Source organism: Aotus nancymaae, unplaced genomic scaffold (genome assembly GCF_030222135.1).
Source record: "Aotus nancymaae isolate 86718 unplaced genomic scaffold, 86718_ANA_hifiasm-v0.15.2.pri h1tg000040l, whole genome shotgun sequence".
Lineage (NCBI taxonomy): Eukaryota > Metazoa > Chordata > Mammalia > Primates > Aotidae > Aotus > Aotus nancymaae.
In genome coordinates, this window is record NW_026988454.1 from 126,913,572 (window position 1) to 126,939,645 (window position 26,074).

At 54.9% G+C, this 26,074-nt stretch overlaps 1 protein-coding gene across 6 annotated transcripts; it reads left to right on the forward strand.

The window, feature by feature from the left end:
• Positions 1 to 473: 473 nt before the first annotated feature.
• On the forward strand, positions 474 to 25,885 carry TEAD3 (TEA domain transcription factor 3). Of its 6 annotated transcripts, XM_064361128.1 has the most exons (14): positions 10,042 to 10,122; positions 11,826 to 11,890; positions 16,687 to 16,749; positions 16,944 to 17,006; positions 17,760 to 17,771; positions 19,195 to 19,332; positions 19,442 to 19,491; positions 20,394 to 20,455; positions 21,319 to 21,452; positions 21,661 to 21,834; positions 22,044 to 22,184; positions 22,262 to 22,414; positions 22,595 to 22,748; positions 23,708 to 25,885. In XM_064361128.1, exons 1-13 carry the CDS (start codon positions 10,116 to 10,118, stop codon positions 22,706 to 22,708), a joined length of 1,176 nt encoding a protein of 391 aa, XP_064217198.1. In that variant the 5' UTR covers positions 10,042 to 10,115; the 3' UTR covers positions 22,709 to 22,748; positions 23,708 to 25,885. The 6 variants fall into 6 exon arrangements, with proteins under 6 accessions (XP_064217200.1, XP_064217199.1, XP_012317034.1 ...); XM_064361130.1 differs by lacking the exon at positions 16,944 to 17,006 and adding an exon at positions 474 to 1,339 and having other exon boundaries at positions 9,872 to 10,122; positions 22,595 to 25,883; XM_021665620.2 differs by having other exon boundaries at positions 9,834 to 10,122; positions 22,595 to 25,883.
• Positions 25,886 to 26,074: the final 189 nt, after the last annotated feature.

Genomic DNA, 26,074 nt, shown 5'->3' on the forward strand with positions numbered 1-26,074 from the left:
CCTCCCCGCTCCCAGGCCGGTTTCTGCGCACGGTGCCTGTGGCTGCGCTGGGTAGTGGGAGGGTGTCTGGGAGCAAAGCCGCGCGCCCCGGGCGTGTGTCCCCTGAGAGGCAGGGACTCACGTTCCCTTCAGTTCTGCCGCCTGGTCGGGGTAGGGGTTCAGAGTTCCGGCCCTGAGCTCTGTGAGCTCGGCTCGGAGGGGTCTGGATTTGGGGCCTTTTCTTTGCCACACTTCCTCAGAGCCCTTGTTTAGACTTGAGAAAGTTTAAGGGTGCCTGGTCCCCGACTTCTTACCCAGGTCCCCTCCATTGTCTGTCATGCCCTTTATTCCTGCCAGGGGAGGGAGGGCTGGGGGCTCTGGTCTGGGTCTGTTTTCCAGCCTAGCTGGGCCCTGGGGCAGTGTCACTGAGACCCTGCCCTGTCAACTTTCCTGGTGAGGGCCCCTGATCCAGGGCTGAGGGATTCTTTCAGTGTGAGGGAGGGAGAAGGAGGCCTTGGGGGCAGGCTTCTCAGGGGCTGTCTTCTTCTGTGTCTTCCTTCTTTCCAGGTAGAGGCAGAACCAGGTCAGGCCTGGACTTGTTGTCCAGGAGAACAGGGTATAGGGGTAGGGGCTGGACACAGTTCAGAGGGGCTGGTGCCCATGGCAGCTCTGTGTATCCAGTCTTTTGTGGCCTGATTCTCTGTACACATGTTCCACCCCAGTGCTGGGCCACCTGGGACAAGGAAGGAAGGCTCCCCACAAAAGTTGGAGAATTGGAGGAATTATGTCCCCTCCCTTCTAGACTCCTGTAGCCTCCCCGCCAAGACCCCTCTCCTAGGGGCATGCCCTAAAGGATGTGGTTCTGTGGTCTTCTGGGTCACTGTCTATGCTCACCCAATGGTCAGGGAGTGCACGGATCTTCCAGGACAAGGCTGTCCAGTAAGAGCGACTTCAGGGACCCTGGATGGCCCCTCCTCAGGGAGAGGGTAGGAGCCAGTATGAGTCCCAAGCTCTTGGGCCTTCCCCCACCCCACTAGGGAGGGAGCCATCATTAATGCTAATGAGCACATCTGGGCTGGGGAATGGCTTATTAGAATGGTCAGTGTTTGCCAGGACAGAGCCAAGTATGAAGTGTATGTACAGGAGCATCGCATGGGTCCTGAGCCCTGCTCCCACCCTCACCCTAAGGTTTGCAGACCCTGGCACATTCTGCCAATTGAAGGAATATCAAAATCAGAGGAGACATCTCAACAGAGGAGTCAAGAAATAGGGATCTCATCCCAGCCGGACCTTCAGCCAGTTGTGCCATCTTGGCAGACCCCTTTGGACCTCAGTTTCCCTGGAATGAATGACTTCTCAGGTCCCTTGGAATGAATGACTTCTCAGGTCCCTTTTCTCTGAGCTCTTCCCAGAGTCTGTCTCCCAGTTTGCCTTCCTTCTCCCATGATGGAACCTGAAACTGGTGGGGTCTGGAGAGGTGGGTGAGTGATCCAGCAGCCCAAGGAAGAAGGCAAGGACAAACCAAGGGGTGACTGAGGTGTAGCTCAGCCAGGTGAACAGGGCTGAAAAGGTGGCAGGCAGCAGGTGTCAAGGGACAGGGAGGCTTGGTGGATTGGGGGATTTTGTCTCTGAAGTGGTCATGGGTTTTGGCAGGGCTAGATGGCATGAAGGATGTTCAGAGGCCACTTGGGTGGCCCAACCCCCTGCCCCACTCCCACACACATCTGGGGGCCCCAGGACTCAGTGTGGAAATTGTTGGTCCTGCCCTCTTCCTCCTCCCCATTCAGGATGAGAGGAGCCCAGGGGTCTAAACGCTGCAGCTTTCTATGAAGGGGCTAGGAGGTCACAGCCTCTTCTTCCCACGTGGGGGCTGTAGAAGCTGGGGGGTCCCAGTGGTGGCCCTGAGGGTCTGCCTCTGGGTAGAGCTGGGGAGGTCAGCAGATCACACTCAGCCCTGTCCCTGTGGCCTTGCCCTGCCTTCCCTCCCCTCCCCTCCCCTCCCCTCCTGGTGTTGTGCTAGCCCTGGGCTGTCTGCGGAAGGGGCTACTTCCCTCCAGGGAGAACCCTGCCGAGGAGAGGGCTCTGCCTGTCTTCCCCGACCCACAGGAGGTTGAGGCTAGGGCCAGAGAGGTTCACCCCCTGCACATCCCCAAAGCCTCAGTCCTTGGGGTTTCCTAGAGTGCTGATTGTTTCCTGTGCTCCCTGCCAGGCCTGAAAGGGCAGGAAGTGTTAGAGGGAAATGAGAGTGCAACTGTGTGTGACGCTGGATGTGTGTGAGAGAAGCCGTAGGGGGACATTCTGTGTGGGTGAGACTTGCCTTACATGGGGCTGGATGTGTGTGGGAGCGAACCCTGGTCAGAGCGGCTTGTGCGGGGCTGGGTGTCTGCAGGAGAGAAACTGTGACTTTATGACATTCGTGTGTGTGACAGATATACACGCCTATAAGAGAAAGCAGTGACTCTTCATGTGTCTGGGCATGCTGCTGCCTGCGTACCTGAGAACCTGCATGGGGGACGTTCTGTGTGTGGCAGGGCATCACCCTGGACATGCCGATGAAGGAAGCCAGCTGCCTAGCCATCTGTGTGTGCCTGGGGATGACACTGGTGTGGCTCTGATGCTCAGGTGACCTGCGTACAAGGGACACCAAGCTTGTGTGATGCTGTGTGTATGTGTGCGTGTGGGTGCATGTGCGTGAGAAGCTGGATGAGTGGTGATCTGTGTGGTGTGTTATGCCATGGTGTGACCACTTGTGGCCTGTATGTTGTGACGCCACATGTGAGATGGCCTCAGGTTTGTCTGTGTGTGACTTACGTGTGACACTACGTGTGAGTAAAACAACATGACCAACTCCGTGTCAGTATGATGTATGTGCCAGCAAGGTGGGCCCCATCCGACGTATGTGCCGAGCATGAATGTAGTGTGTGGCGTGTGCGTGACACTGAGCACCTGAAAGCGATGCCATGTGTGAGAGAAACTGTGGGGCGTGACTGGTCCTGGCGCCGTGGGTGGGTGGTCACTATCTGAGCGTGTTTGGGACTCTCGGGTAGTGTGGGTGATACCCCCAGGGCTGTGCCAGGCAGGGCGTGTAGGAGGCTCTGTGGGATGCATTTGGGGGCCTGTGGTCCCTGACACATATGGCAGCTATGTGGAAGACCACGAAAAAGACACTGATAGAAACAGAAAGAAGGAATGCACTTAATGCCACTCAATTGTACACTTAGAAATGGATAAAATGGTAAACTTGATGTTACGCATATTTTGTCACAATACAGATTTTTTTTAAAAACCTGACAGGAGAGAGATGCAGGTAACAGTGAATGTGCAGGACGGTGGCTGTGACGCAACTGTGTATGTGCGAGCGAGAGGAGGGGCGCAGAGGAAGCCTGTGTGTTTATAGATGACACCAAGGCTTTCATGGGGGGCACTGACTGAGTGGCTGGTGGGAGCCCAGTGGGTGACCCAGAGTACCAGGAGTCTGGCATGGTAGCTGAGAAACCCGGGGACCCCCCGTAGCCTGTCTCCCACTGGATACCTGAGCTTCCCACCCTGGGACCAGGACCAGATGAAGAGACTAGTCAGTCTCAGGGAGTGGGTGAAGGGAGGTCTGAGAACTGGGCTTTCTCTCTGCAGGGCACTTGAGAGCTGAGTCTCTACTCTTTTACCCGCTAGACTGCTTCAGGGAGAGGGGGTGTGACAACAGATGAGCTTTGCAGAAGGACACCTGGGGAGACTATCCCAACCTCCTCTGCTCCCTGAGAAAGCCCCTGTCCCAAGTAGTGTGGGGAGGAGGGGCAGAGAGCCTTGATTCCCAAATTGGAAACACATTAATAAGTGAGGAGAGAGTGGAGGGGCCCCCACCTCCCTCCTAGTGGGTTCTGCAAATTGCTTCCTCCTGTAAAAATTGAGACCCTGTTCCAGGGAGGAGGGAATCCCTCCCCAGCCTGGCAGGGTGTGGCTGCTTAGCAGGGTCCCTCCAGGGTCCTTGGGCTGGAGGTGGGGGAGGCAGATACATCCCTACCCACTCTGCTGCCCCAGAACATGGCTACTTCTAGGGTGGGAGCTTATGGCAGCTGGAGAACAGCTGGCCCACTGTGGGGCGGGTAGGGGAAGAGGGAGGAAAAGGCAGAGGGGATGGGAGGCTCCCTTAGCCCTCCTCAGCTGCCTTCCCCATCCCCGACCCCCTGGCTGCAACCTAGCTCAGGTTTGAGGGCAGAGATTCGGGAGGAAACTGCTGATTTCACTGACCTTCCCACATTTTGAGCGATGTCCTCACTCCATGTGAGAATGCTTTGGGGGCTGGGGTCCCTGCCGGGGTGGACTCCTGGCTGCTAGACCCAGGAACGTCACAGCTCATCTTGCCCTCCCAGCAGGGCTGGTGCAGGGGGAGGATTAAGACAGGAGGTGCCCACCCACCCAGACTGGCTTTTTCAGTGCCTTCTACTGAGGCAGTGGCTCCGGGGGGGGCTCTAAAGGGAGGTACAAGGCTGGGTGGTCTGGAGGCTGCACGGCCTGTGGGGGTGGGGGGCCAGGGCCTCTGCCTCGGGCCCCAGCTCTGACCTGATCCCTGGAGCTGTCCAGCCAGTTCTTCTGGCAGATCTGGCCCCAGGGTAGGGGTGGGCAGCAAGGTGCCCCTTATCTTCCCCAGGGCCCCAAAGCCTGCTCACCCAGCCTCCTAGCCCCCATCCCTGCCTCCACCCAGAGGCCTTCTGAGCCTGGAAGGCTGAGGGCCCTGGGAGAGGGGAAGCGGATGTGGCTGATCAGGATGAGGGTGAAGGCAGACTGAGTCCCCTGGGGGTCTGCAGCCTGCTGGCGGGTTTGCAGGACAGGTACAACAGGACTCCTCTGCAGGAGCAGATGGGAGGGGTTCTGGGAGGAGATGGAGGGTGGGAGCCCCTGAGACGGGAGTGGGGGTGTCCTGGATGGTGGCTGACCTCAGCCCCTAGCAGTGGCCTTCCTTGTCACTCCCTCCCTCTGGTTCTGCCTTGGCCTTGGGGTCTCTGTTTTTGTCCCTGTCTTTCTCTTTCTCCCAGTCCCCTCCTGGCCTGCCCCTCCCTTGATCTCCCTTGATGCCTGTCATATCTGAGTTTCTGGTCTACCCCGCTCTGCTGTGTGTCTCTGTCTCTCTGGGTCTCTGTCTTTGGCTTTCTGGGTCTTTGTTGGTTGTATTGTCTATACCCCATCATTCTTCTCCCTTCCTCTCCTTCACCCCTTCTCCCTCCGCCCCCACCCCTCCGTCTGTCAGTCTGCCGGTCTGACTCTCTAGCACCCCCACCTCCCGCTGCCCTCCCTCCACATCACTGCTGGGGTCTCTCCCTTCACTCTGTGGGGCTCTGGTCTGTCCCCCGCTGGGTTGGGCTTTCTGTCTCACTCAGTGACTCTCCTGTCTCTTCTCTCTGGGTCCACCTCCGCTTTTCTTTGCCCAAGACTCTCTGCCAGCCTGTCTCCCCTGCCCCTCCTGTCTGTCTCAGGCCCCACCCCCATCTCCCTCCCCTTGACCCTCACTTGGGTCTCCTCCCTCTCCTACCCCTCTTCATGGCACAGCGCAGCGAGGCAGAGCTTCTAGACACCTGGGCAGCGTCAGCCAGCAGCCCAGGGCCTGCTCTTTTGCCCTCAGTCAGCCTTCTCTAGATGTCCCACCCATCCACGAAGCCAGAGTCCCACATTTGTCCCAGCCCAGCCTGCACCTGTCCAGGGGGCCGTAGCCTCCTCTCTCAGCTTGGCCTGGGTCCCAGCGGTTAGAGGGTCTCAGGAGAGGAAGGCAGGCACACCCGGGTCTCTAGGAGAACAGAGCAGCCAGTGCTCACGCCTCCTGTGAACTTCCTTCCACTGAGACCCCGATCCAGCTCCCAGCCCAGGGCAGCTGCCTGCCTGCAATTGCCCACGTGTGTGCCTCAGCTTGGGGGTACACATTCTCACATGGTTGTCCACCAAGCACTCACACAGTCCCTCTGCACAGTGTGCTCCTGTGCATGGCTGTGTGTGGGGGTGCCGCTTGGCATGTTGGCACTTCTGCCCCTAGGAGGGTTCCTAGAAAGTGAGTCTTGCCTGCGCCTAGGAGCCAGTGGAAGGGAGGGATGGTGGTCCTATTCTCTCCTTGACGCGTCCTTTGGGCCGTCCCCCCTCCCCTCCCCCTCGCCAGCTGCCAGCGGTCCCAGCCAGGGGCCGCCTGCCCCGCCCCCCCAGTCTGTCCCAGCTCCCAAGCCTGCTGCTGTGTTCGCCATATTTGGCCACACTGCTCCCGAGGGGGGCGGGACAGGGCTGACATCACCCTCAGAAGGGGGGGCCACGGCCTGCTTGAGGGGAGGCGGGCAGGGACTTGGGGGAGGCAGGAAAGTTGCTTTAAAAGTCTGGGGCTGCCTGGCCCCCTGCTGCTTGGAGGGAGGCTTCGGAAGGATCTAGAGGAAAGGGGTTGAGAGGGGTCTTAGCTCATTGTAGCCCCTCTTCTCCCTCCCCTCTGACAGCTCTGTGGCAGTGTCAGACTGATACCTGCGGACAGAGCCTACATCCCAACTATTCCAACAGGGGAGTCACTAGGTGCCCCACCCCCCACCTAGCTAGCACACCCCTGTCCCTCACTTTTTTTTTCTTTTTTAATTTAATTGTTAAAAATAGAGACAAGGGTTTCACTATGTTGCCCAGGCTGGTCTTGAACTCCTGGTCTCAAGTGATATTTTCAGAGTGCTGGGATTATAGTCGGGAGCCACCACCACCCACATTTCATTATTTATTTATTTATTTATTTTTATGTATTTATTTTTGTGAGACAAAGAGTTTTGCTCTGTTGCCCAGGCTGGAGTGCAATGGTGCCATCTCGGCTCACCGCAACCTCCGCCTCCCGGGTTCAAGTGATTCTCCTGCCTCACCTGCCCAAGTAGCTGGGATCACAGGTGCCCTCCACCACACCCAGCTAATTTTTGTATTTTTAGTAGAGACAGGGTTTCACCATGTTGGCCAGGCTGGTCTCAAACTCCCAACCTCAGGTGATCCACCCACCTCCCAAAGTGCTGAGATTACAGGCGTGAGCCACCGCACCCGGCCTTATTTATTTATTTTTATTTTGTTTACCCCTCACGTTTCTATTCCAAGAATTCCCCTCTGGTTGAGGAGGGGGCTGGGGCTCTAGATCCAGTTTCCTGGGGTGAGGGACAGGCTAGGAATGAGGGCATCTTGTCCCTCTGACGGGTCAGGGGCACAGCTCCTCCTGGCTGGCCATGGGAGAGGATTCCTGCTGGAGGGCTGTGCAGGCCGTGTGGGAGTCCTGGAAGTTGTTGCAGCTGCTTGGGCTGAGGGGGACCCCCTGGGCAGACTTAGGGCGGTTGCTATGACAGCTCAACCTTCTTTCTCTCTCCAGGTGGTGGGGTTTCTCTGCACCCTCCCTGTAACCCTCCTTATAAAACTGAAGCCAGGTTACCTGGGTTCAGAACCCAGCCCTAGCACTAACTTGTGTGTGCCCTAAGGCAAGTTGCTTAACCTCTCTGTTTCTTGGATTCCCTCATCTATAAACTAGGAATAAGCATAGTACCTGCCCCATAGGGTTATTGTGAGGATTAAATGAGTCAATGTGTGTGAAATCACAGAACAGTGCCTGGCATATAGCAGATACTGTTATTAGTAGTAATATTAAATCTAAACTCAATAGTTTAGAATAATTACAATAACTAGTTGAATAGCTGATTAACTAGCTGAATAATAGTTTAGAATAACCAAATAACTAACTGACATTCAGGCCCCTCAGTCCTCCCCCACCTCATTCTACTAGTGACCCTCTCAAGCCTCCCTAAGTAAACAGGTGGCTCTGCAGAGTCCACGCCCACCCATGCAGCAGGACCTGGAATTCATCTTTCTCTCCCTGGCTTCTGATGAGGTCCCCTACCTCTCCACCCCTCCCCTTTCCCTACTGCCCAGAGCTAAGTTCCAGGGTCCAGCCAGCATAGGCTCTTAGGTTTCCTGAATACATTGGATATATGGGTTCTGGGGCTGAAGGGGATTTGGGGTGAGTCTCGGGGTTGTGAGTGATGGGGGGCCTGGTGAGTTCAGGGCACTCACAATTTACAGAGCCCTGGCCCACATGGAGCATGGGCCAGGGCGGGGGCGGGCATGTGGGTGGTTTACAGGCTGCTGTGGGGCCTGGAAGTGCTGGAACAGGAAGTGGGATAGAGGGGCGGGTGACGTTGAGCCAGGCTGCTGGCCAGGCACCTTCTCAGCTGCTCCCTTGACAGCTCCCTTTTTATAATTCCTGGGGCAGTTCCTGCCCCACATTAGCCCCCTTGGCAGGGTTCTGGTTAGTATCGATTTGGGGAGGTGAAACGATGCCCTTCCTGGGTCAGGGACTCTCCTTGTCCCCTGAGGGATCCTTAGCAGGGTGGCATTGATGCTGGGATGAGAATGAGGGTGGAGGTCCCCGGTTGGGGATCTGGACACTGGAGAGGAGGAGCTGACAGGGAGAGCTGAGGAAGCACAGCCCTGCGCCTCTGCTGCTCCTCTCTGTGCTCCTCAGGGTGCCTTTGGCAGCTGTGTGACCTTGTGAGCCTCAGTTTTCCTCTCTGAATAACGGGCATCATTCCCTACCTTCTCTGCTCTAGTGTTTTTTTTGTTTTTTTGAGACAGGGTCTGCGCTGTCATCCAGGCTGGAGGGCAGTGGTGCCATCTCCGCTCACTGCAACCTCTGCCTCCAGAGTTCAGTGATCTTCGTGTCTCAGCCTCCTGAGTATCTCGGATTGCAGGAGTGTGCTGCCATGGCCTGCTAATTTTTTTTTGAGATGGAGTCTCACTCTGTCACCCAGGCTGCAGTGCAGTGGCTTGATCTCGGCTCACTGCAACCTCCGCCTCCTGGGTTCAAGCAATTTTCCTGCCTCAGCCTCCCGAGTAGCTGGGACTACAGATGCACAGCACCACACTCAGCTAATTTTTAAATATATTTCTAGTAGAGACAGGGTTTCAGCATGTTGGTCAGGCTAGTCTTGAGCTCCTGACCTTAAATGATCCATCTGCCTCGGCCTCCCAAAGTGTTGGGATTACAGGCATGAGCCACCTTGCCCGGCCACATTTTTTTGTATTTTTAGTGGAGACAGGGTTTTGCCATGTTGGCCAGGCTGGTCTCGAACTCCTGGCCTCAAGTGATCCTCCCTAAGTGCTGGGATTATAGGCATGAGCCACCGCACCAGCCTAGTTTTGTGAGGTTTGAATGAATATGAAAATACCTTTTCCCTACAAAAGTGCTGTGTTGGTGTGAGGCATTGTTGTTGTTGTTACTGATTACCTATTTTTTTTCTTTCTTTTTTTTTTTGAGACGGAGTCTTGCTCTGTTGTCCAGGCTGGAGTGTAGTGGCGCCGTCTCGGCTCACTGCAAACTGTGTCTCCCAGGTTCAAGTGATTCTCCTGCCTCAGCCTCCTGAGAAGCTGGGATTACAGGTGTGCGCCACCACACCCGGCTACTTTTTTATATTTTAGGAGAGACGGGGTTTTACCACGTTGGCCAGGACGGTCTCGATCTCCTGACCTTGTGATCTGCCCACCTCTGCCTCCCAAAGTGCTGGGATTACAGATGTGATCCACTGCGCCCGGCCGATTACCTATTTCTTGAGTGTTATGAGCCAGGCATGTGGTTGATACTTTGTCATGAGCTCATTTAAATTTTAACTCTCACAACCTCAAGGAAACCCTTTTGTTTTACAGGACTGAGGCCTAGAGAGGTGAAGTAGCTCGTGCATCGCAGGTCACACCGCTCTGAACAAGCTGTGGTTGTTCCTCTGGTTACCTCCATCCCACCCTGAACACCTGCCCCTAGGGTGGGCTTGGGGTGGGGAGGAGCTCCAGAGCCAGCGGCTGTGGGATAGAGATTGCTGTGGTCGAGGAGGACCCTGGCCCCAACCCTTCTCTGTCTGTACCCTAGGCTCGGCTGCCCGGTGGGCTCAGGCCCAGAGCCCAGAGCAACCAGCACAATAGCGTCCAACAGCTGGAACGCCAGCAGCAGCCCCGGGGAGGCCCGGGAGGATGGGCCCGAGGGCCTGGACAAGGGGCTGGACAACGATGCTGAGGGCGTGTGGAGCCCGGACATCGAGCAGAGCTTCCAGGAGGCCCTGGCCATCTACCCGCCCTGCGGCCGGCGCAAGATCATCCTGTCGGACGAGGGCAAGATGTACGGTGCGTGCACGGGCGGGACTGCGGCCCCTCCCCCTGCTCTCTGCCCCCTCACCCAACCGGTTTGGTGACGTCCGGAGGCCTGCCGCTGCCCGGGCGAGTCTGGGCGCGCAAGCCTGTGTGTCTGGATCCTCCTCCGCACTGCTCCTCATAAACAAGCCGGGCTTGCCCCCCAACCAGGGTGCAGCCCACACCTCGGCACCCCCGCCTGCTCCTCCTCTCCTCCCCACTACCGGCCTGGAGGTTTCGAGGTGACTCAGTGGGCCCTAGAAACTGGGTCAGCCCAGTCTGCGCCAGGCGAGGCCCGGAAGGGGGTCCCTTCCCAGAGGTGGATGTGGAAAGGCGGCCTGGTGACAGTCCCAAAACAGATCCCTCCAGTGCGGGTTGTGGGAGGTCGCACGGGGACAGAGGCCTGCGTTGGGGTCGTGGGGACGTGTTCCCTCCTCAGTCCCCTTCCCCATTCCTTGTGTTTGCTGGCCCTCCTCTCTGCCATCTTGCCCACTTCCAGAAGGGAGTGTCCCCTCTTGTCCAGCCCTGAGAGGGCTCTCCCAGAGTTGCATTTTTGGGATAACTCGACCTTTCTGGGCCTGGTTTCTGGCCAGCTCCCCCATTCCTCCCTGCAGCCCGTGGCTGAGCGAGGCAGGCCCAGCCCTTCCCAGGGCGAGCCTGTGGGAAGCGATCTGGGCTGCCCTATGCCCCTTGGCCACGCCCATTAGCCATGCCCACCCCAGCCCCAGAGCCCCACCTTGGGGGCAGGCAGATGGTCCAGGGCGCCTTCCACAGGGTGGGTACTGTCTGCCCCCACTGCTGCCTCCCAGGCTGGGGAGCCCCACAGGGTATTTTTAGACAGGGTGGAGAGAGGGGTGGAGAGGGGCTGGTGGGAAGGGAGGAGCAATGGGGCTAGTTCTGTCATCAGAGAGGAATTTGGAGAATTTGGCCGTTCTGGGGAGGCCATGGGGCTGGGGGGCAGAGTGTCTGGATTTGGGGGTCCATGGTGCAGAACAGAGTCCCCCACTCCAAGGCTCTCACAGGATGGAGAGACACTGGGAACTGGTGACATGTGGGTGACAGGCACAAGGACATGGTGACATGCTCAGTGGCACATCTTGACACAGGCTGCCAGTGTAGGAGGCACATTGGAGGCTGTGAGTGCTGCCTTCCTGTCCTTCCTGGTCTTTCACCAGAGAAGGGAAGGAACTTGTCCAGGGTAAAGACAGAGCAAGAGCAGGACATCCACCTGGGGTGGGCTCCTTTACATGCCCCTACAAATCCATGCACTAAGAGCATTGGAGCTGGTCACACAGGCAGGAAGCACTCCTGTGCAGGGGCTGGGAGGATGGGGTGCTCAGCCAGGACAGGCCCTACCTGGCCACCATCCTGCTGACCTGTACCACAGCCACCCAGTCTGTCTGCAAGGAAGCCTGTCAGGGTGCTTAGCGCTGCTCGGCCCTCCTTCCTACCTTGCAGCCCCTCACGCACCCTTTCCCTGAAGAGCAGCCCCTCTAGGTCCTGGAGATGGTGGATGAAGCTGGGACTCCCTAGTCACCTTTGCCTGCCCTTCACGTGCAGCTTGGAGTGAAGAGAGTGGGGAACAGAGGAGCAGAGTTTTGGGGAGGGTCCTGGAGTGGCTTCCCGGTGGGGTAGGGTCTCCAGCCTTTGGCTCCACCCTTTGCCTACTCCTCATTTTTTCTCTCACTCCAATCTAGGTCGAAATGAGTTGATTGCACGCTATATTAAACTGAGGACGGGGAAGACTCGGACGAGAAAACAGGTAGAGAGACGGTTTACACCGGGCCCGCTGCCCACACACTTTGTCTCAGCTGTCCTGGTCAACCCCTTGCCCCTACCCTGCCCACCTCCTCAAGGCTCCCCTGGCCTGGCCTGCCACCCTTCTGACCTCATCATGCTCCCCTTATCCCTCGACTTCACCCCTTCCCACCCCTGAGCAGTCCGTTCACCCTTCCCACTTCTCTTAGAGAGATGGACCCACTACCCCACCCAGGGCCTTTGGTTCAGGGACCACAGATAAGCCCATAGGCCTTCGTGGCTGCTACATGGTCCCTGCCCTGAGTAGCTCACTGACCAGCCAGGGAGCCAGATGGTCAGATGGACGGGTACAGAGCAGGGTGGCATGGCTGAGAGAGGGTGGGTGCCCTCACTGTGGGATAAGCAGCTAACCCTGACAGGGCTGGGGGAGGGAAGAGAGAGAGCTGGGAAGGCTTCCTGGAGGAGGTGACACTCGGGATGTATTTTTAAGAAGGAGTGGGAGTTAGCCAGGCAGAGAAAAGGGAGAGGGCCCTTCCTTCCAGGCTGAGGAAGTTGGATATACAACTAATAATCATGGTAAACCCATACAGCGCTTCCTTTAAGTTAATTTATTTAATCCTCTCAGCAACCATATTAGATAGGTACAGTAATTATCTTTTTTTACGATGAGGAAACTGATGCATAGGGAAGTTAAGTAACATCCTTGAGGCCCCCAGTCAGGAAAGAGCCGTGCCCGGGGGCAGTGTGTTGTAGCGGAGGGAGGGTGGGGACTGCTGGGCTAGGGGACACTCAGCAGAGACATGGGCAACAGGTTCCCCAAGGGGCAGCGGCAGGCCACGGGAGGGTATGGAGCAGGGAGTGGCAGGTGGCAGCTGCTGAGGAACACAGGCCCTCAAGCAGCCTGGTCGATGGATTAGAGAGGGCTGGGTGGAGACAGGGAGGCTGGCCCTCAGGGGCACCAGCAAAGGCCTAGATCAACAGTGCCAGGGTCTGGGCTGAGGGTAGTGGTGGTGGAAATGGAGAAAAATGACGATGTAAGAGAATTGTGGCTTCTGGTCCAGGGAAGGTGGCAGTGTGGTGACAGAAACATGAAGGGAATGGATTGGAGTGATGGCCCCACTGTCCTCTCTGACCACTCACTGCCCTTTGGGGTGCTGGGGAGAGAAGCCAGGCTGGAGGCAGGACCTGGAGGAATGGAGGCCAGTGCTGCCCTCAGCACTCCCAGCCCCCTGTCCTGATGGGATATGGATCCACAGATCCCCATGACAAGTCCGCCCTGTTCTGCCTCCTTCTCCAAGGAAGGTTCTGAGCCTCCCCACCCAGTGTAGTGGTGGCAAAAATCCCTCATTCATTGAAGCATTTATGAACCACACTCCCTAAGCTCAGCTCATATAGTACTGAATTTATTCATTTAGCAAATGACTGACCTGCTGCTATGTTCTAGGCACCAGGGATACCACATGGAGCCCACAGGGCCCTGTTCCCTGGAGCCCTTGGGTTCAAATACTGGTTCTTTCTGGGAGCAGGGAGTAGTGGGCTTCCCAGCCTTGCATCCTCAGCCATTGAATTTGTTAACATATGAAGACTCTTAGAACAGTGTAACTGCTGCAGAAGAATTTGCTATTATTATTACTATGGTCATTATTATAAACAGAAAGCTGTTTTGAGCTTAGAAACAAACTCTCAGCGGGTCCTCCTCTACCCAGAAGAGGTGTTCATAGGAAGCTGTTAGTCAGAGTGGGAAGGGGCTGAGGGTCATTAAGCTAGGTCATTTTTTTTTAATTAAAAAAAATTTAAGGGGGCCAGGTGCAGTGGCTCACGCCTATAATCCCAGCACTTCAGGAGGCCAAGGCGGGTGGATCACGAGATCAAGAGATCGAGACCATCCTGGTCAACAAGGTGAAACCCCGTCTCTACTAAAAAATACAAAAATTAGCTGGGCATGATGGCGCACACCTGTAGTCCCAGCTACTCGGGAGGCTGAGGCAGGAGAATTGCTTGAACCCAGGAGGTGGAGGTTGCGGTGAGCCGAGATCGCGCCATTGCACTCCAGCCTGGGTAACGAGCGAAACTCCGTCACAAAAAAAAAAAAAAAAATTAAAATTAGTATAGAGATGGGGTCTTGCTGTGTTGGCCATGTTGTTCTTGAACTCTTGGCCTCGAGTGGTCCTCCCGCCTCAGCCTCCCAAAATGCTAGGAATATAGGCAGGAGCCACCGCACCCAGCCAAGCTGGGTCACTTTGAACTGAGGCCAGGGTGGGCTGCAGAGGTGGGGCACATCCCAGCCTCTGAATTCAGGGTCCCCCATCACAGCTGCTTCTGCCCAGCATCCTGAGAGGGCTGCCTAGAAAATGAGCTTTTACAAACCAGCTGTTGACAAGTTCGGAATTTTAGAAACCGCTGCTTTTATGGTAAAGGCATAAGGTACACGGATGGAACTCCCCCTATCTTTACTCTTTCTTAGAACTCTGGGTTTTTAGATCCCAGCATAAGGGGACCTGTCCTCTGGTTCTGAGGACAAGCCATGTCTTTATGTGTTACAAAGAGCAACCACTGCCAAGGTTTTTTTGGTCCTTTTAAAATTTACTTTTCGTTATCTTCAAGGGTTTTTTGTGGGAGGAAAAAAATTTACTTTTTGCTTGTAATCCCAGTACTTTGAGAGGCCGAGTGGGTGGATTATTTGGGTTAGGAGTTCGAGACCAGCCTGGCCAACATGGTGAAACCCCATCTCTACAAAAAAATACAAAAAGTTGGGCACAGTGGCACGCACTTGTAATCCCAGCTACTTGGGAGGCTGAGGCAGGAGAATCGTTAGAACCCAGCAGGCAGAGGTTGCAGTGAGCCAAGATCGTGTCACTGCAGTCCAGCCTGGGCAACAGAGCGAGACTCTGTCTCAAAAAAAAAAAAAATTACTTTTGGCAAAGAAATGCAGTTTTAGGTTTTTATAGATACATACATGTAGCAGTTCATGGCAAGCACAGTGCCTCCATATGGACAAAAGAGCTAAATATTAAGTTAGGACTTTCAGCTTTCACAGAGTTGGCCATTTGGAGGCAATCTTCTGGGCTCAGCGTCCAAGTGAGTCCTGGTAGTGTAGTTTGGTGGTAAAGTAAGTAGGCTCTGGAGTGAGACTGCCTGGGTTTGAATCCTGGCTGTAGCGCCCAGCCGTGTGACCTTGGATAAGTTCCTTAACCTCTCCAGGCTTTAGTTTTGTCATCCTAAGTCAGGGATATTCGTACTTTTGTTGTTATTGTTGTTTTTGAAACAGAGTCTCGCTCTGTTGCCCAGGCTGGAGTGCAATAGCACGATCTCGGCTCCCTGCAACCTCTGCCTCCGCAGTTAAAGTGATTCTCCTGCCTCAGCTTCCTGAGTAGCTGGGATTGCAGGCACGCACCACCACGCCTGGCTAATTTTTGTACTTTAGAGACATGGGGTTTCACCATGTGTTGGTCAGGCTGGTCTTGAACTCCTGACCTCAGGTGGTCTGCCTGCCTTGGCCTCCCAAAGTGCTGGGATTACAGGCATGAGCCACCACACCCGGGCTTAGTACCTGTTTTTGTGTTGTTGAAAACATCAAGGGTCAGTATGTGTAAATGCCGAGGACAATAGTATCTGTGCTCAGTAAACATCAGTTACTGTCACAGCATGAAGTGATCAGTAATTTTTCTGGGTAGGAGTCTGATTCCTGGGCTCAGTGAGGTAGTGTGAGGAGCACCCACCCAGGTCCTAGCCAGGTGGCATCACGTATATACTCACTGTCAGGCTATGATTAAAAAGAAAAAGGAACTTTCCTTGTGGGGATAAAAACAACTTGCAAAGAAAGCCAATTGCCGATGCTGAAAGTGGAGCGGCCTCAAGGCTCTGTGTGTTTCCTGGGGAAAACAGTGGCATTTGGGTTCTCTGCGCCTCTGGGTCAGATCTTTGACAAGGTCAAGGGTCTGTTGTGTCAGCTGGGCACACAGCCCAGGGCACACACATCCAGACCGTGATTAGCTCAAGTTTGCCAACAGAGACTTCAAGGAGGAGATTGCCAGAGAAGTGCAATTAAGAGCACCTACTGAGTACATATATACACACTAGCATATATTAGCCCAAGCAGAAAGAAGGTGTATTGAGGGGAAAAGTTATGGGAGCAAAGCAGGAGGAGGGCCAGGCCTGGTTTCATAGGCTGGGGCTGTGGTTGGGGGTGACAGGAGGACTCAGGAAGTGGTGCTGGGGAGATCCCTGGTGGAGGATGTGGCCTTGGTGTATAAGCTAATAGCCAACAGGAGCACCATGGCCATTGCTAGCCCCTGTAGTGCCAATTAGAAAAAGATGTCTCCTCTGAGGACATCAGTGAGAAAAAGTCACCCCTTTTGGGGGGAGGACAGGGTCAGGCACAACCTTGAACAAGGACACATAGCTGGGCAGCAGAACTTGGGCTGGATTTCAGCCCTCACTGGTGCCCTTTGGCCAGTGAACAACCTGTGCACCTGTACATGGTGGCCCTGGAAGCCACTGTGGCTCTTATCATGACAAGTCCAAGAAGAGAGCAGAATTGGCAGTGTCAAGAAGTGTCTGAACCAGGCACAATGGCACATGCCTATAGTCGTAGCTACTCAGGAGGCTGTGGCGCGAGGATCGTTTGAGACCAGCCCGGGCAACATAAACCCTGTCTCAAAAAGAAAACAGTTCCCCCCACTTACATGTAGTCTCCTAGAGATGAGGGGGCTGGGATGTCCCTTGCCCACGGCCACCCCACGGCTGTGCCTCCTCACTCTCTGTGTTTTCCTCTCTGGCGGGGCGCGGGGCGGCCCCTAGGTGTCCAGCCACATACAGGTTCTAGCTCGGAAGAAGGTGCGGGAGTACCAGGTTGGCATCAAGGTATGTTGGGTGCCTGATGGGGGCCATCAGCCCTCCTGGCCCCTCACCTGCGGCGCTATCTCTGCATAGCTCAGGCCTCTCCTTGGCCCACTCTCCAGCCCCACTGTGCCTCTTTTCTGGCTGAAGCTCTGTTCCTGCCTCTCCTTCTGCTCTTTCTGTTCTTTTTCTTTCTTTCTTTCTTTTTCTCTCTACAGGTCTCTAGCCACTTGCAGGTTCTAGCCAGGCGGAAATCTCGGGAGATTCAGTCCAAGCTGAAGGTATGGGGTCCCCGCCACCCAGCCTGGCCTGCCCAGCACTCTCCCAGGCACAGGCCTGTCACTGCTCTGTGGTTCCAGCCTGGGACAGGCAGGGGGCTGAGAAGCTGTGAGGGGGTCCAGAAAGAAACACAAGTGGCAGCAGGAAGCCCAAGGCCCTGCCAGGCTGCACAGGGCTGCAGTCCCTGAAGACTCAACAAGAGCCCCCAGCCCTATAGTGAGGGAGAAGGAGACCATCTGGGGGCCACTGAGGCCCACCTCTCCTCTTCTCTGTTTTTCTTCTTCTCCTTCCTCCTGACTGCTGCTTACTAACTGCATGGGGACTTCAGTGGGCAGGGAGGAGGCTCCGGGGTACTGGCCAGTGGGGCTATAGAGGTGGGCATGGCGGTTCCTTGCAGATCTGGCTGTCCTGCAGCTGCGGATCTCAGAGTGTGGGATTCATGACCAAGGCCCTTGTCAGGGCCTCATGCTGGCTGTGTTCTCTTCTCCCTGCCCACAGCTGTGCAATGGACGGGGCCTCTCACCCCCAGGCCCCCAAGGACAGACCCAGGGTGTGCCAGCTTGTTCTCCCTCACTCCGCCCTTTCCAGGGCTTGCCCCAGCTGGCAAGCACTCCCTGTGGGGGGACGGGGAGGGTCCGCTGAGCTTCCTTGGGCTCCTCGAAAGCTAAAACCCATGGGCACTGGGTGGAGGTAGGCACCCCACAGCCCTGGTGCTGCGCACGTCCTCTAATCCATCTTCCCTCTCTCCCTCACAGGCCATGAACCTGGTAAGTAGCATGGCCCTCCCCAGTGGGAGGAGGGGAAAGGGTCTTAGCACCTAACACAGGATTTTCAAATGATAGATTATGAAACCAGTTTAATAGGTGCACAAGCATCGTTTTTTATTTTTTTTTTTTTGAGACGGAGTTTCGCTCTTGTTACCCAGGCTGGAGTGCAATGGCGCGATCTCGGCTCACCGCAACCTCCGCCTCCTGGGTTCAGGCAGTTCTCCTGCCTCAGCCTCCCAAGTAGCTGGGATTACAGGCACGTGCCACCATGCCCAGCTAATTTTTTGTATTTTTAGTAGAGATGGGGTTTCACCATGTTGACCAGGATGGTCTCAATCTCCTGACCTCGTGATCCACCCGCCTCTGCCTCCCAAAGTGCTGGGATTACAGACGTGAGCCACCATGCCCGGCCCCCCATTTAAAAAAAAAAAAAAAAAAAAGTGAAATACAGCCAGGTGCAGTGGCTCACACCTGTAATCCCAGCACTTTGGGAGGCTGAGGCGGGCAGATCACAAGGTCAAGAGATCGAGACCATCTGGCCAACATGGTGAAACCCCCGTCTCTACTAAAAATACAAAAATTAGCGGGGCATGGTGGTGTGCACCTATAGTCCCAGCTACTTGGGAGGCTGAGGCAGGAGAATTGCTTGAACCCGGGAGGCAGAGGTTGTGGTGAGCCGAGATCGCGCCACTGCACTCTAGCCTGGCGCCTGGCGACAAAGTGAAACTCTGTCTCAAAAAAAAAAAAAATGAAATACAGTGGTTCTCAAAAAACCTTAGAGTACATCAGAATTACCTGGAGGGCTTGTTAAAGCAAATTTCTGGGCCTCACCTCAGAGTTTCTGATTCAGCGGGTCTGGGCAGGGGTCGGAAAATGTACATTTCTGGTTGGGCACAGTGGCTGAGGCCTGTAATCCTAGCACTTTGGGAGGCCAAGGTGGGGTGACCCATCATGCCCAGGAGTTTGGGAGCAGCCTGGGCAATGTAGCAAGAACCCATCTCTACAAATAAAAATTTTTTAAAAATAAAAATGTACATTTCTAACATACTTCCAGGTGATGCTGGTGTGTTGGTCCAGGGACCATATTTTGAGAACCACTGATGACACAGAAAATAGGAGAGTACTGGACATGTTAGCAAGAGGAAATATCTTGATACATATTGGCCTTTGGAATAAAATAAAATAATTTCTTACCATGGATTGTGGTCAGAGGTGAGGGGCACTTGGGGGACTGAGGCCAGGAAGGTGCAGAGACTCTCCCAAGACCACACAGCAGAGCTGGGGCTGGAATCCAGGCCTGGACCTTGAGGAACACCTGTCATCCTAGTGCTTTGGACTCTGCCCAGGTTCTGGGAGGGGGCCCTAAAGCAAGCCCTGTCCCCATCCAGCCTGGCCCTGGCCTCATGCAGCCCCCTCTCCCCAGGACCAGGTCTCCAAGGACAAAGCCCTTCAGAGCATGGCATCCATGTCCTCTGCCCAGATCGTCTCTGCCAGTGTCCTGCAAAACAAGTTCAGCCCACCCTCCCCTCTGCCCCAGGCCGTCTTCTCCACTTCCTCGCGGGTACATGGGTCACAGGAGGTGGGCTGGTGTCGGGGTGTGCCATAAAGGATGGCCTTTCATGGGGTTTGTGGATGCTGAGGGGCCGCTGGGCCTTGTCTCATCCCTGCAGTTCTGGAGCAGCCCCCCTCTCCTGGGACAGCAGCCTGGACCTTCTCAGGAGTGAGTATTGTGACTCATCGTCCCATGCCCTGTTCCTCCTGGCAGCCACACGGCACTTCCATCCCATCTGAGCTCCAGCAACAGCTAAGCAAAGTTTTAATTCAAAAATAGAGGGATGCAGGCTGGGTGGTGGCTCACACCTGTAATCAATCCTAGCACTTTGGGAGCCTAAGGTGGGAGGATCGCTTGAGGCCAGGAGTTCAAGATCACCCTGAGCAAAATGGCAAGATCTGCTCTCTCAAAAAAAAAAAAAAAAAAATTAGCTGGGCGTGGTGGTGCGTGCCTGTGTAGTCTTAGCTACTTGGGAGGCTGAGGCAAGCTAGGATTGCTTGAGCTCAGGAGTTCCAGAGTTCCAGGCTGTAGTGAGCCTTGATTGCACCACTGCCACTCCAGCCTGGGCAACAGAGGGAGACCCTGTCTTTAAAAAACAAACAAAATAGAGGGTTGGAGAGTGCAGCAGGAGAGCTGATGTGCTAGCTGCTCACCTGTGCGTTCTCTCATTAGCATGCATCCACTTGTGACCTGTCCCTTCATTTACTTTTCACTCAGTTTCTGAGGCAGTCTCGCAGTTAATCAGTCAGGTGGTCAAGTGTGCTGATTCTTCAACTCTTAAAACAACTTTCATCAAAAGACACACCCTCAGCATAAGGACCAGCTTTTCAGGGTTGGGGGGTTTGAAATGCTACATTAAACGCTCAGATCAGCTGGTAGACATGGTAGGATTTCACAAAAGTTAAATGTGGAAAAAAACCAAAAAGCTTGTGAGTTTGCTTTTCAGCCTGCATTTCTAGGCCTCAGCAGAAAGGCTGGGTGACTTCCTATAGGGTCCTGGAAGAGGGTCTGGGCCAGGTGGAAGGTGGGGAAGAGGGAGCCCTCTCACCAGGCTGTGCTCTTGTCTGCAGCATCAAGCCATTTGCACAGCCAGCCTACCCCATCCAGCCGCCCCTGCCGCCAACACTCAGCAGTAAGTTCCCCACGTGAGGTGCTCTCCCTTGGCACCTGCACTTCTGCTCAGAGCTGGGGCCTATGTGTGTTTGCTTTGGGAGGGAGAGGGTGGTGACATCTGTAGGAGATTGGGACAGGCCAGGAATAGCCCCCTTACCTTGTACAATGTTGTGTCCAGATCTCTGGCACAAAACCATAGCCAAGCTGGGTGTGGTGGCTCACACCTGTAATCCCAGCACTTTGGGAGGCTGAGGCAGGTGGATCACCTGAGGTCAGGAGTTCGAGACCAGCTTGGCCAACATGGTGAAACCCCATCTCTACTAAATACAAAAAATTAGCTTGTGGTGGCACAGGGCTGTAATCCCAGCTACTTGGGAGCCTGAGGCAGGAGAATTGCTTGAACCTAGGAGGTGGAGGCTGCAGTAAGCCGAGATTGTGCCATTGCACTCCAGCCTGGGCAACAAGAGTGAAACTCTGTCTCAAGAAAAAAAAAAAAAAAAAGATAGCCAGTACACAGCCACAAGTACACGCCTCCAAAACCTACATTTATACACATCCCTGTAAGGAAATGCGCTGAAATCTTAAGGCTTTCTCTCTCTAGATGGTGGGATTCTGGGTAAGTGTTATTTCCCTTTTTTACTTCTCTGTGTTTTCTGTTTAAACACACATTAATAGTCACACAGAGTAACATGTTTTTGATGTTTACTACTAGGGCCACCACATATGGTTGTGCAGGTTGTACACTGTACAAGGACACCTAGTAGGGGAGTCAAAATCCAACTCATGTTCCTTGCCAAAAGGGGCACCTTTGCAGGCTGGGGCGGCTTTGTCAGTAAGCACCTGCATGCGCCCATGCGGATGAGAATCCATCTCGCCTCCCAGGTTATGAGCCCCTGGCCCCGCTGCCCCCAGCTGCTGCCTCTGTGCCCGTGTGGCAGGACCGTACCATTGCCTCGTCCCGGCTGCGGCTCCTCGAGTATTCAGCCTTCATGGAGGTGCAGCGAGACCCTGACACGGTAACATGTTTGGGGGTGAGGGTGAGGCTTTGCACAATTGTGGAGAGGCCGGCCGGGTGATCCACGACTGAAACGCAGGGTCCTGGGTTGGGGGTGTGGCCTGTTCAGGAAGCTCCAGGCAATTCTGTGCCTGTGCAGTGCCCCCTTCCCCGCCTTCGGGTCTGCATGTCTGAGTGCTCTCCTGACCCTGTCTGGGCCCTCCCCACAGTACAGCAAACACCTGTTTGTGCACATCGGCCAGACAAACCCCGCCTTCTCAGACCCACCCCTGGAGGCAGTAGATGTGCGCCAGATCTATGACAAGTTCCCTGAGAAAAAGGGGGGACTGAAGGAGCTCTATGAGAAGGGGCCCCCTAATGCCTTCTTCCTCGTCAAGTTCTGGGTGAGTCCCCCGGCCCTCTCTGCTCCAAGCCCCCTTCTCCACCCCAGAGGTGCAACATCCAGGCCCACTGCATTGACCTCTGGCCCTGTTCCATCTCATGGCTTGTGGGCAGAGTGCCAGAGATGGGTCCTTGGGCAGGACTCTGATGTGGTGTAGCGGGAATCCTTCTGGTCTCTGCCAGCACCTAACACCCCCGCCCCCATGCCCAGGCCGACCTCAACAGCACCATCCAGGAGGGCCCAGGAGCCTTCTATGGGGTCAGCTCTCAGTACAGCTCTGCTGATAGCATGACCATCAGCGTCTCCACCAAGGTGTGCTCCTTTGGCAAACAGGTGGTAGAGAAGGTGGAGGTGAGTCAGGGCTCAGGGTGGCTTGGTGGGGCTGGGAGCAGGCCGGCTGAGTGATGCCTTCTCCATGCTCTCTACAGACTGAGTACGCCAGGCTGGAGAACGGGCGCTTTGTGTACCGTATCCACCGCTCGCCCATGTGCGAGTACATGATCAACTTCATCCACAAGCTGAAGCACCTGCCCGAGAAGTACATGATGAACAGTGTGCTGGAGAACTTCACCATCCTGCAGGTATGGGGGGCAGCAGGGGTCATGGCGAGTCCCACAGGCTAGGGGCCTCAAAGTTGGGTAGCCAGACACATCACTTGGATGAGAGGCACAGATCCAGAAAGGAGAAGGGTCTGTTCGGCTCCCTGCCCCATGGCCCTGTTCCCCCTGACCTCCTGAATCTCTTACCTACTCGCCCCCCAGGTGGTCACGAGCCGGGACTCCCAGGAGACCCTGCTTGTCATTGCTTTTGTCTTCGAAGTCTCCACCAGCGAGCACGGGGCCCAGCACCATGTCTACAAGCTCGTCAAAGACTAGGGTGCCCTCTGCGCCTCCGTAAGGATGCAGTGTGAGCAGGGTGAGCATCTCCTCTCCACACCTGCCTGGCACCCCTGGGGGGGTCCAGGATTGAGGACTCATCTACCTGCCAGGCCTCAGGCCCAGGACCCAGGAGGCCTCCCCACCTACCCCAGCACACACACTCCCTGCCACTGTTCTGCGCTTTAATTGAGGAGAGGAGGGCTCAGCAGTGGGGCAGCCTGCCTGCAGCACTGACCCACCATCACTCCGCTCTGCCTAGCCTCTTGTGACCTCAGGACAGGTGGGGAGGGGGAACACCTTCAGCCTCTGGCATGTGTGGCCACTGCCCCACTGTGGGGGAGTGTCATGGGCAGGTGAGGGCAGGATGGAGACTGAGGGAGTCAGCAAGCAGAGGCTCTGGGAAAGGAGAGTGTCAGGTCACGGTTGGGCTCTGAGGGCAGAGGGGCCCACACTTCTTTGCCCCTTCCATGTGCCAGGCTTGGTGTCCAGACTCCTTGCCTGGCTTGTGCAGTGCCAGACTCTGCACAGCAAGTGTGGGTCTCCAGGTTTCAGATGAAGTGCCGAGGCTCCAGGAAGTTGAGGGACCCACAGGAGAGGTGGGCAGAGCTGGAGTTCTCATCCAGGGCTGCCTGTCCCCAGAGCCCAGGTTTACACTACCTCCCTGGGGCGGGGGCTGGCCACAGGGTGGGGGAGAGGCTCTGCAGTGTGAAGAGTGGAGCCTCCTCAAACTCCTTAAGGACAGCTGGGTTAGGGGAGCACCTGTTTCTACAGCAGTAGACCCTGTTAGGCACCCCAACAGCCCACAAGCCAGTCAGGGGGGCTCCAGGAAGATGGGGCAACCCCCAGCACCCTCCAGATTGAGGGCAAGGTAGAGGAAGGAGTCCCAGCCTCTGGGCAGACCAGAAGCCTGGAGGGAGGGCTAGCAGGAGGCTTTTGGTTTTTCCTCTTGCCCAAGGCTGGGATCTGACAAACCCTTGGTGGGCACTGCTCCCTTAGGTTCTTCTCCACCTCAGTCTACCTGCCCGGAGCAGCAGCTCCCAGACCCAGTGCTGGGACTGAAGGTTAACCCTTCCCCTGCTGCCCCTTCTCAACACCCAGGCCCCCAGAGCCAGCCGGGCCTGACCAGCAGCCACCTGTGGGTATTTATGAGTTTCATATGAAGTACTGTGCCCCTTTTCTTCCTCATCCTGGCCCTGCCCGAGCTTCCTGAAGGTCCTCACCGTTTGCATATTGCTCAGGCCACCTCCAAACCCCACCTAGGTTTTATAATGTATATTATATATATTTTTGTGTATTTTTAAAATCCAGCTGTGATGGGTTGTATCATAAATGTGGCTTGAGGTTGGGGCAGGGTCATCAAGGCCCAGCTCCTACTCAAAAAAAAAGAAAAAAAAAAAAAAATTAAAGTTATATGTTTGTGGGTCAGTCATACAATCACTTGTGTGCCAGACCTTTGGATTGGAACAGCTTCAGGTGAGAGCTCCTCCCAGGTCCTAGTGTGTCATCACCCCCAACCCTTGCAAAGCCATCTCTTGGGGGGCCCCAAGCCTACCCACACTCAGCATTTCCCTCACTCCCTCCTGCTTCGAGCTGACCACTTGTACCTGAGGCCCCTAAGGGAAGTGATTTGCTCAGGTTTGTACGTGAAGATGGAAGCTCCAGGCCTCAGCTAAGCCAGCACAACACAGATCAAGGCCTGGAGGTTATCCATTGACCCTAAGTGACTGAAGGAGGGTAAGCACTCTCCCCAGGTGACAGCTGCTGACCTACCCACGTCTGTCTGGAAAGCCCTGCTGTCCTGAGCCACCTGTCCACAGTAGGGACCAGTCATTACAGGGCTGAGGCAGAGATAGTTCCTCAAGACTTTCAGTGGACATTTGCCCAAAGAGGCTGTTCCAGCCTTTTCTCCTACAGTTAAATATGGATGAACTGATTGGACTCACTCTGTCAAAGGATGAGACTGAGTGCTCTCAGGGTGGCAAGCTAGAATGAATTAAACAAACAGAGGACAGCCTGCATTTTTATTTGCTAAATCTGGCAATCCTCTACGATCATCTTAACAGATGGGGAAAACTTGAGACATGTTTAAATGTACTCCTCAGGATTCCAATCTGATCTGCCTGACTCCATGATGTGCGCCGGGTTTCCCACTAGGGATCCCCAAACTTCCACCTGTTGGATGGATGGGAGCGTGCCCAGAGCCCCAGTAGGTAGGAGGGGCCCGGGAGGCAGAAATTCATTTGTTGGATCGACTGGACACTGATTACATCCATGGGCAGTTAGCACACAAGAGCCTTCAGATAATTGCTTTTGCTTTATTTACTTAAACCTGAAGTTTCCCTTTTCCTTCCAATTGCAAAGATCAAAGGAGGTTTGGAAAATACATAAAAGCCCAAAGAAAAATAACCTAGACAAGAGGAAGTAGCTAGCTGGACCTGTCTTGAGAACTAAAATTCACTGCTCATCATCCTCATTAGGTTTTATACCTGCCTTACCAAGAAACTGCTGTAACTTAAAAGCTAAAAAAGTTGGCCAGGCGTGGCAGCTCACACCTGTAATCCCAGCACTTTGGGAGGCCGAGGCAGGCAGATCACCTGATGTCAGGAGTTCAAGACTAGCCTGACCAACACGGAGAACATACAAAGAAAAAACCAAACACAACTTGCGCCAGGCGCAGTGGCTCACGCCTATAATCCTAGCACTTTGGGAGGCCGAGGTGGGTAGATCACCTGAGGTCAGGAGTTCAAGACCAGCCTGGCCGTAATGGAGAAACCACATCTTAAAAAAAAAAAAAACACAACTTGCTGAGTGAAAACACTGTGTTCTTCACAGTTCAGGGACAGGTAAAGCTTGTTTTAAGAAATACAGCATTCCTCGCTCCTCACCAACAGTCTTGCTGTCACCCAGGTAGGAGTGCAGCATCTTCATTCACTGCAACCTCTACTGCCTGGGTTCAAGCAGTTCTCCTGCCTCAGCCTACTAGCTGGGATTACAGGCATGAGCCACTGCATCTGGCCAAAATGCACTGTTTTTAAGCATCACTTTTATACTTTAAAATAACCCTTCTCAGGTGGACTTGGTGGCTTATGCCTTTAATATCGGCACTTTGGGAGGCTGAGGCAGGTGGATCACGAGGTCAGAAGTTCAAGACCAGCCTGGCCAACACAGTGAAACTTCTCTCTACTAAATATATATATATATATATATATTTTCAAATTGGCTGGGCATGGTGGCGTGTATCTGTAATCCCAGCTACTTACTCAGGAGGCTGAGGCAGGAGAATCCAAGAGGCAGAGGTTGCAGTGAGCAGAGACCACGCCACTGCATTCCAGCCTAGGCAACAAGAGTGAAACATCTCAAAAA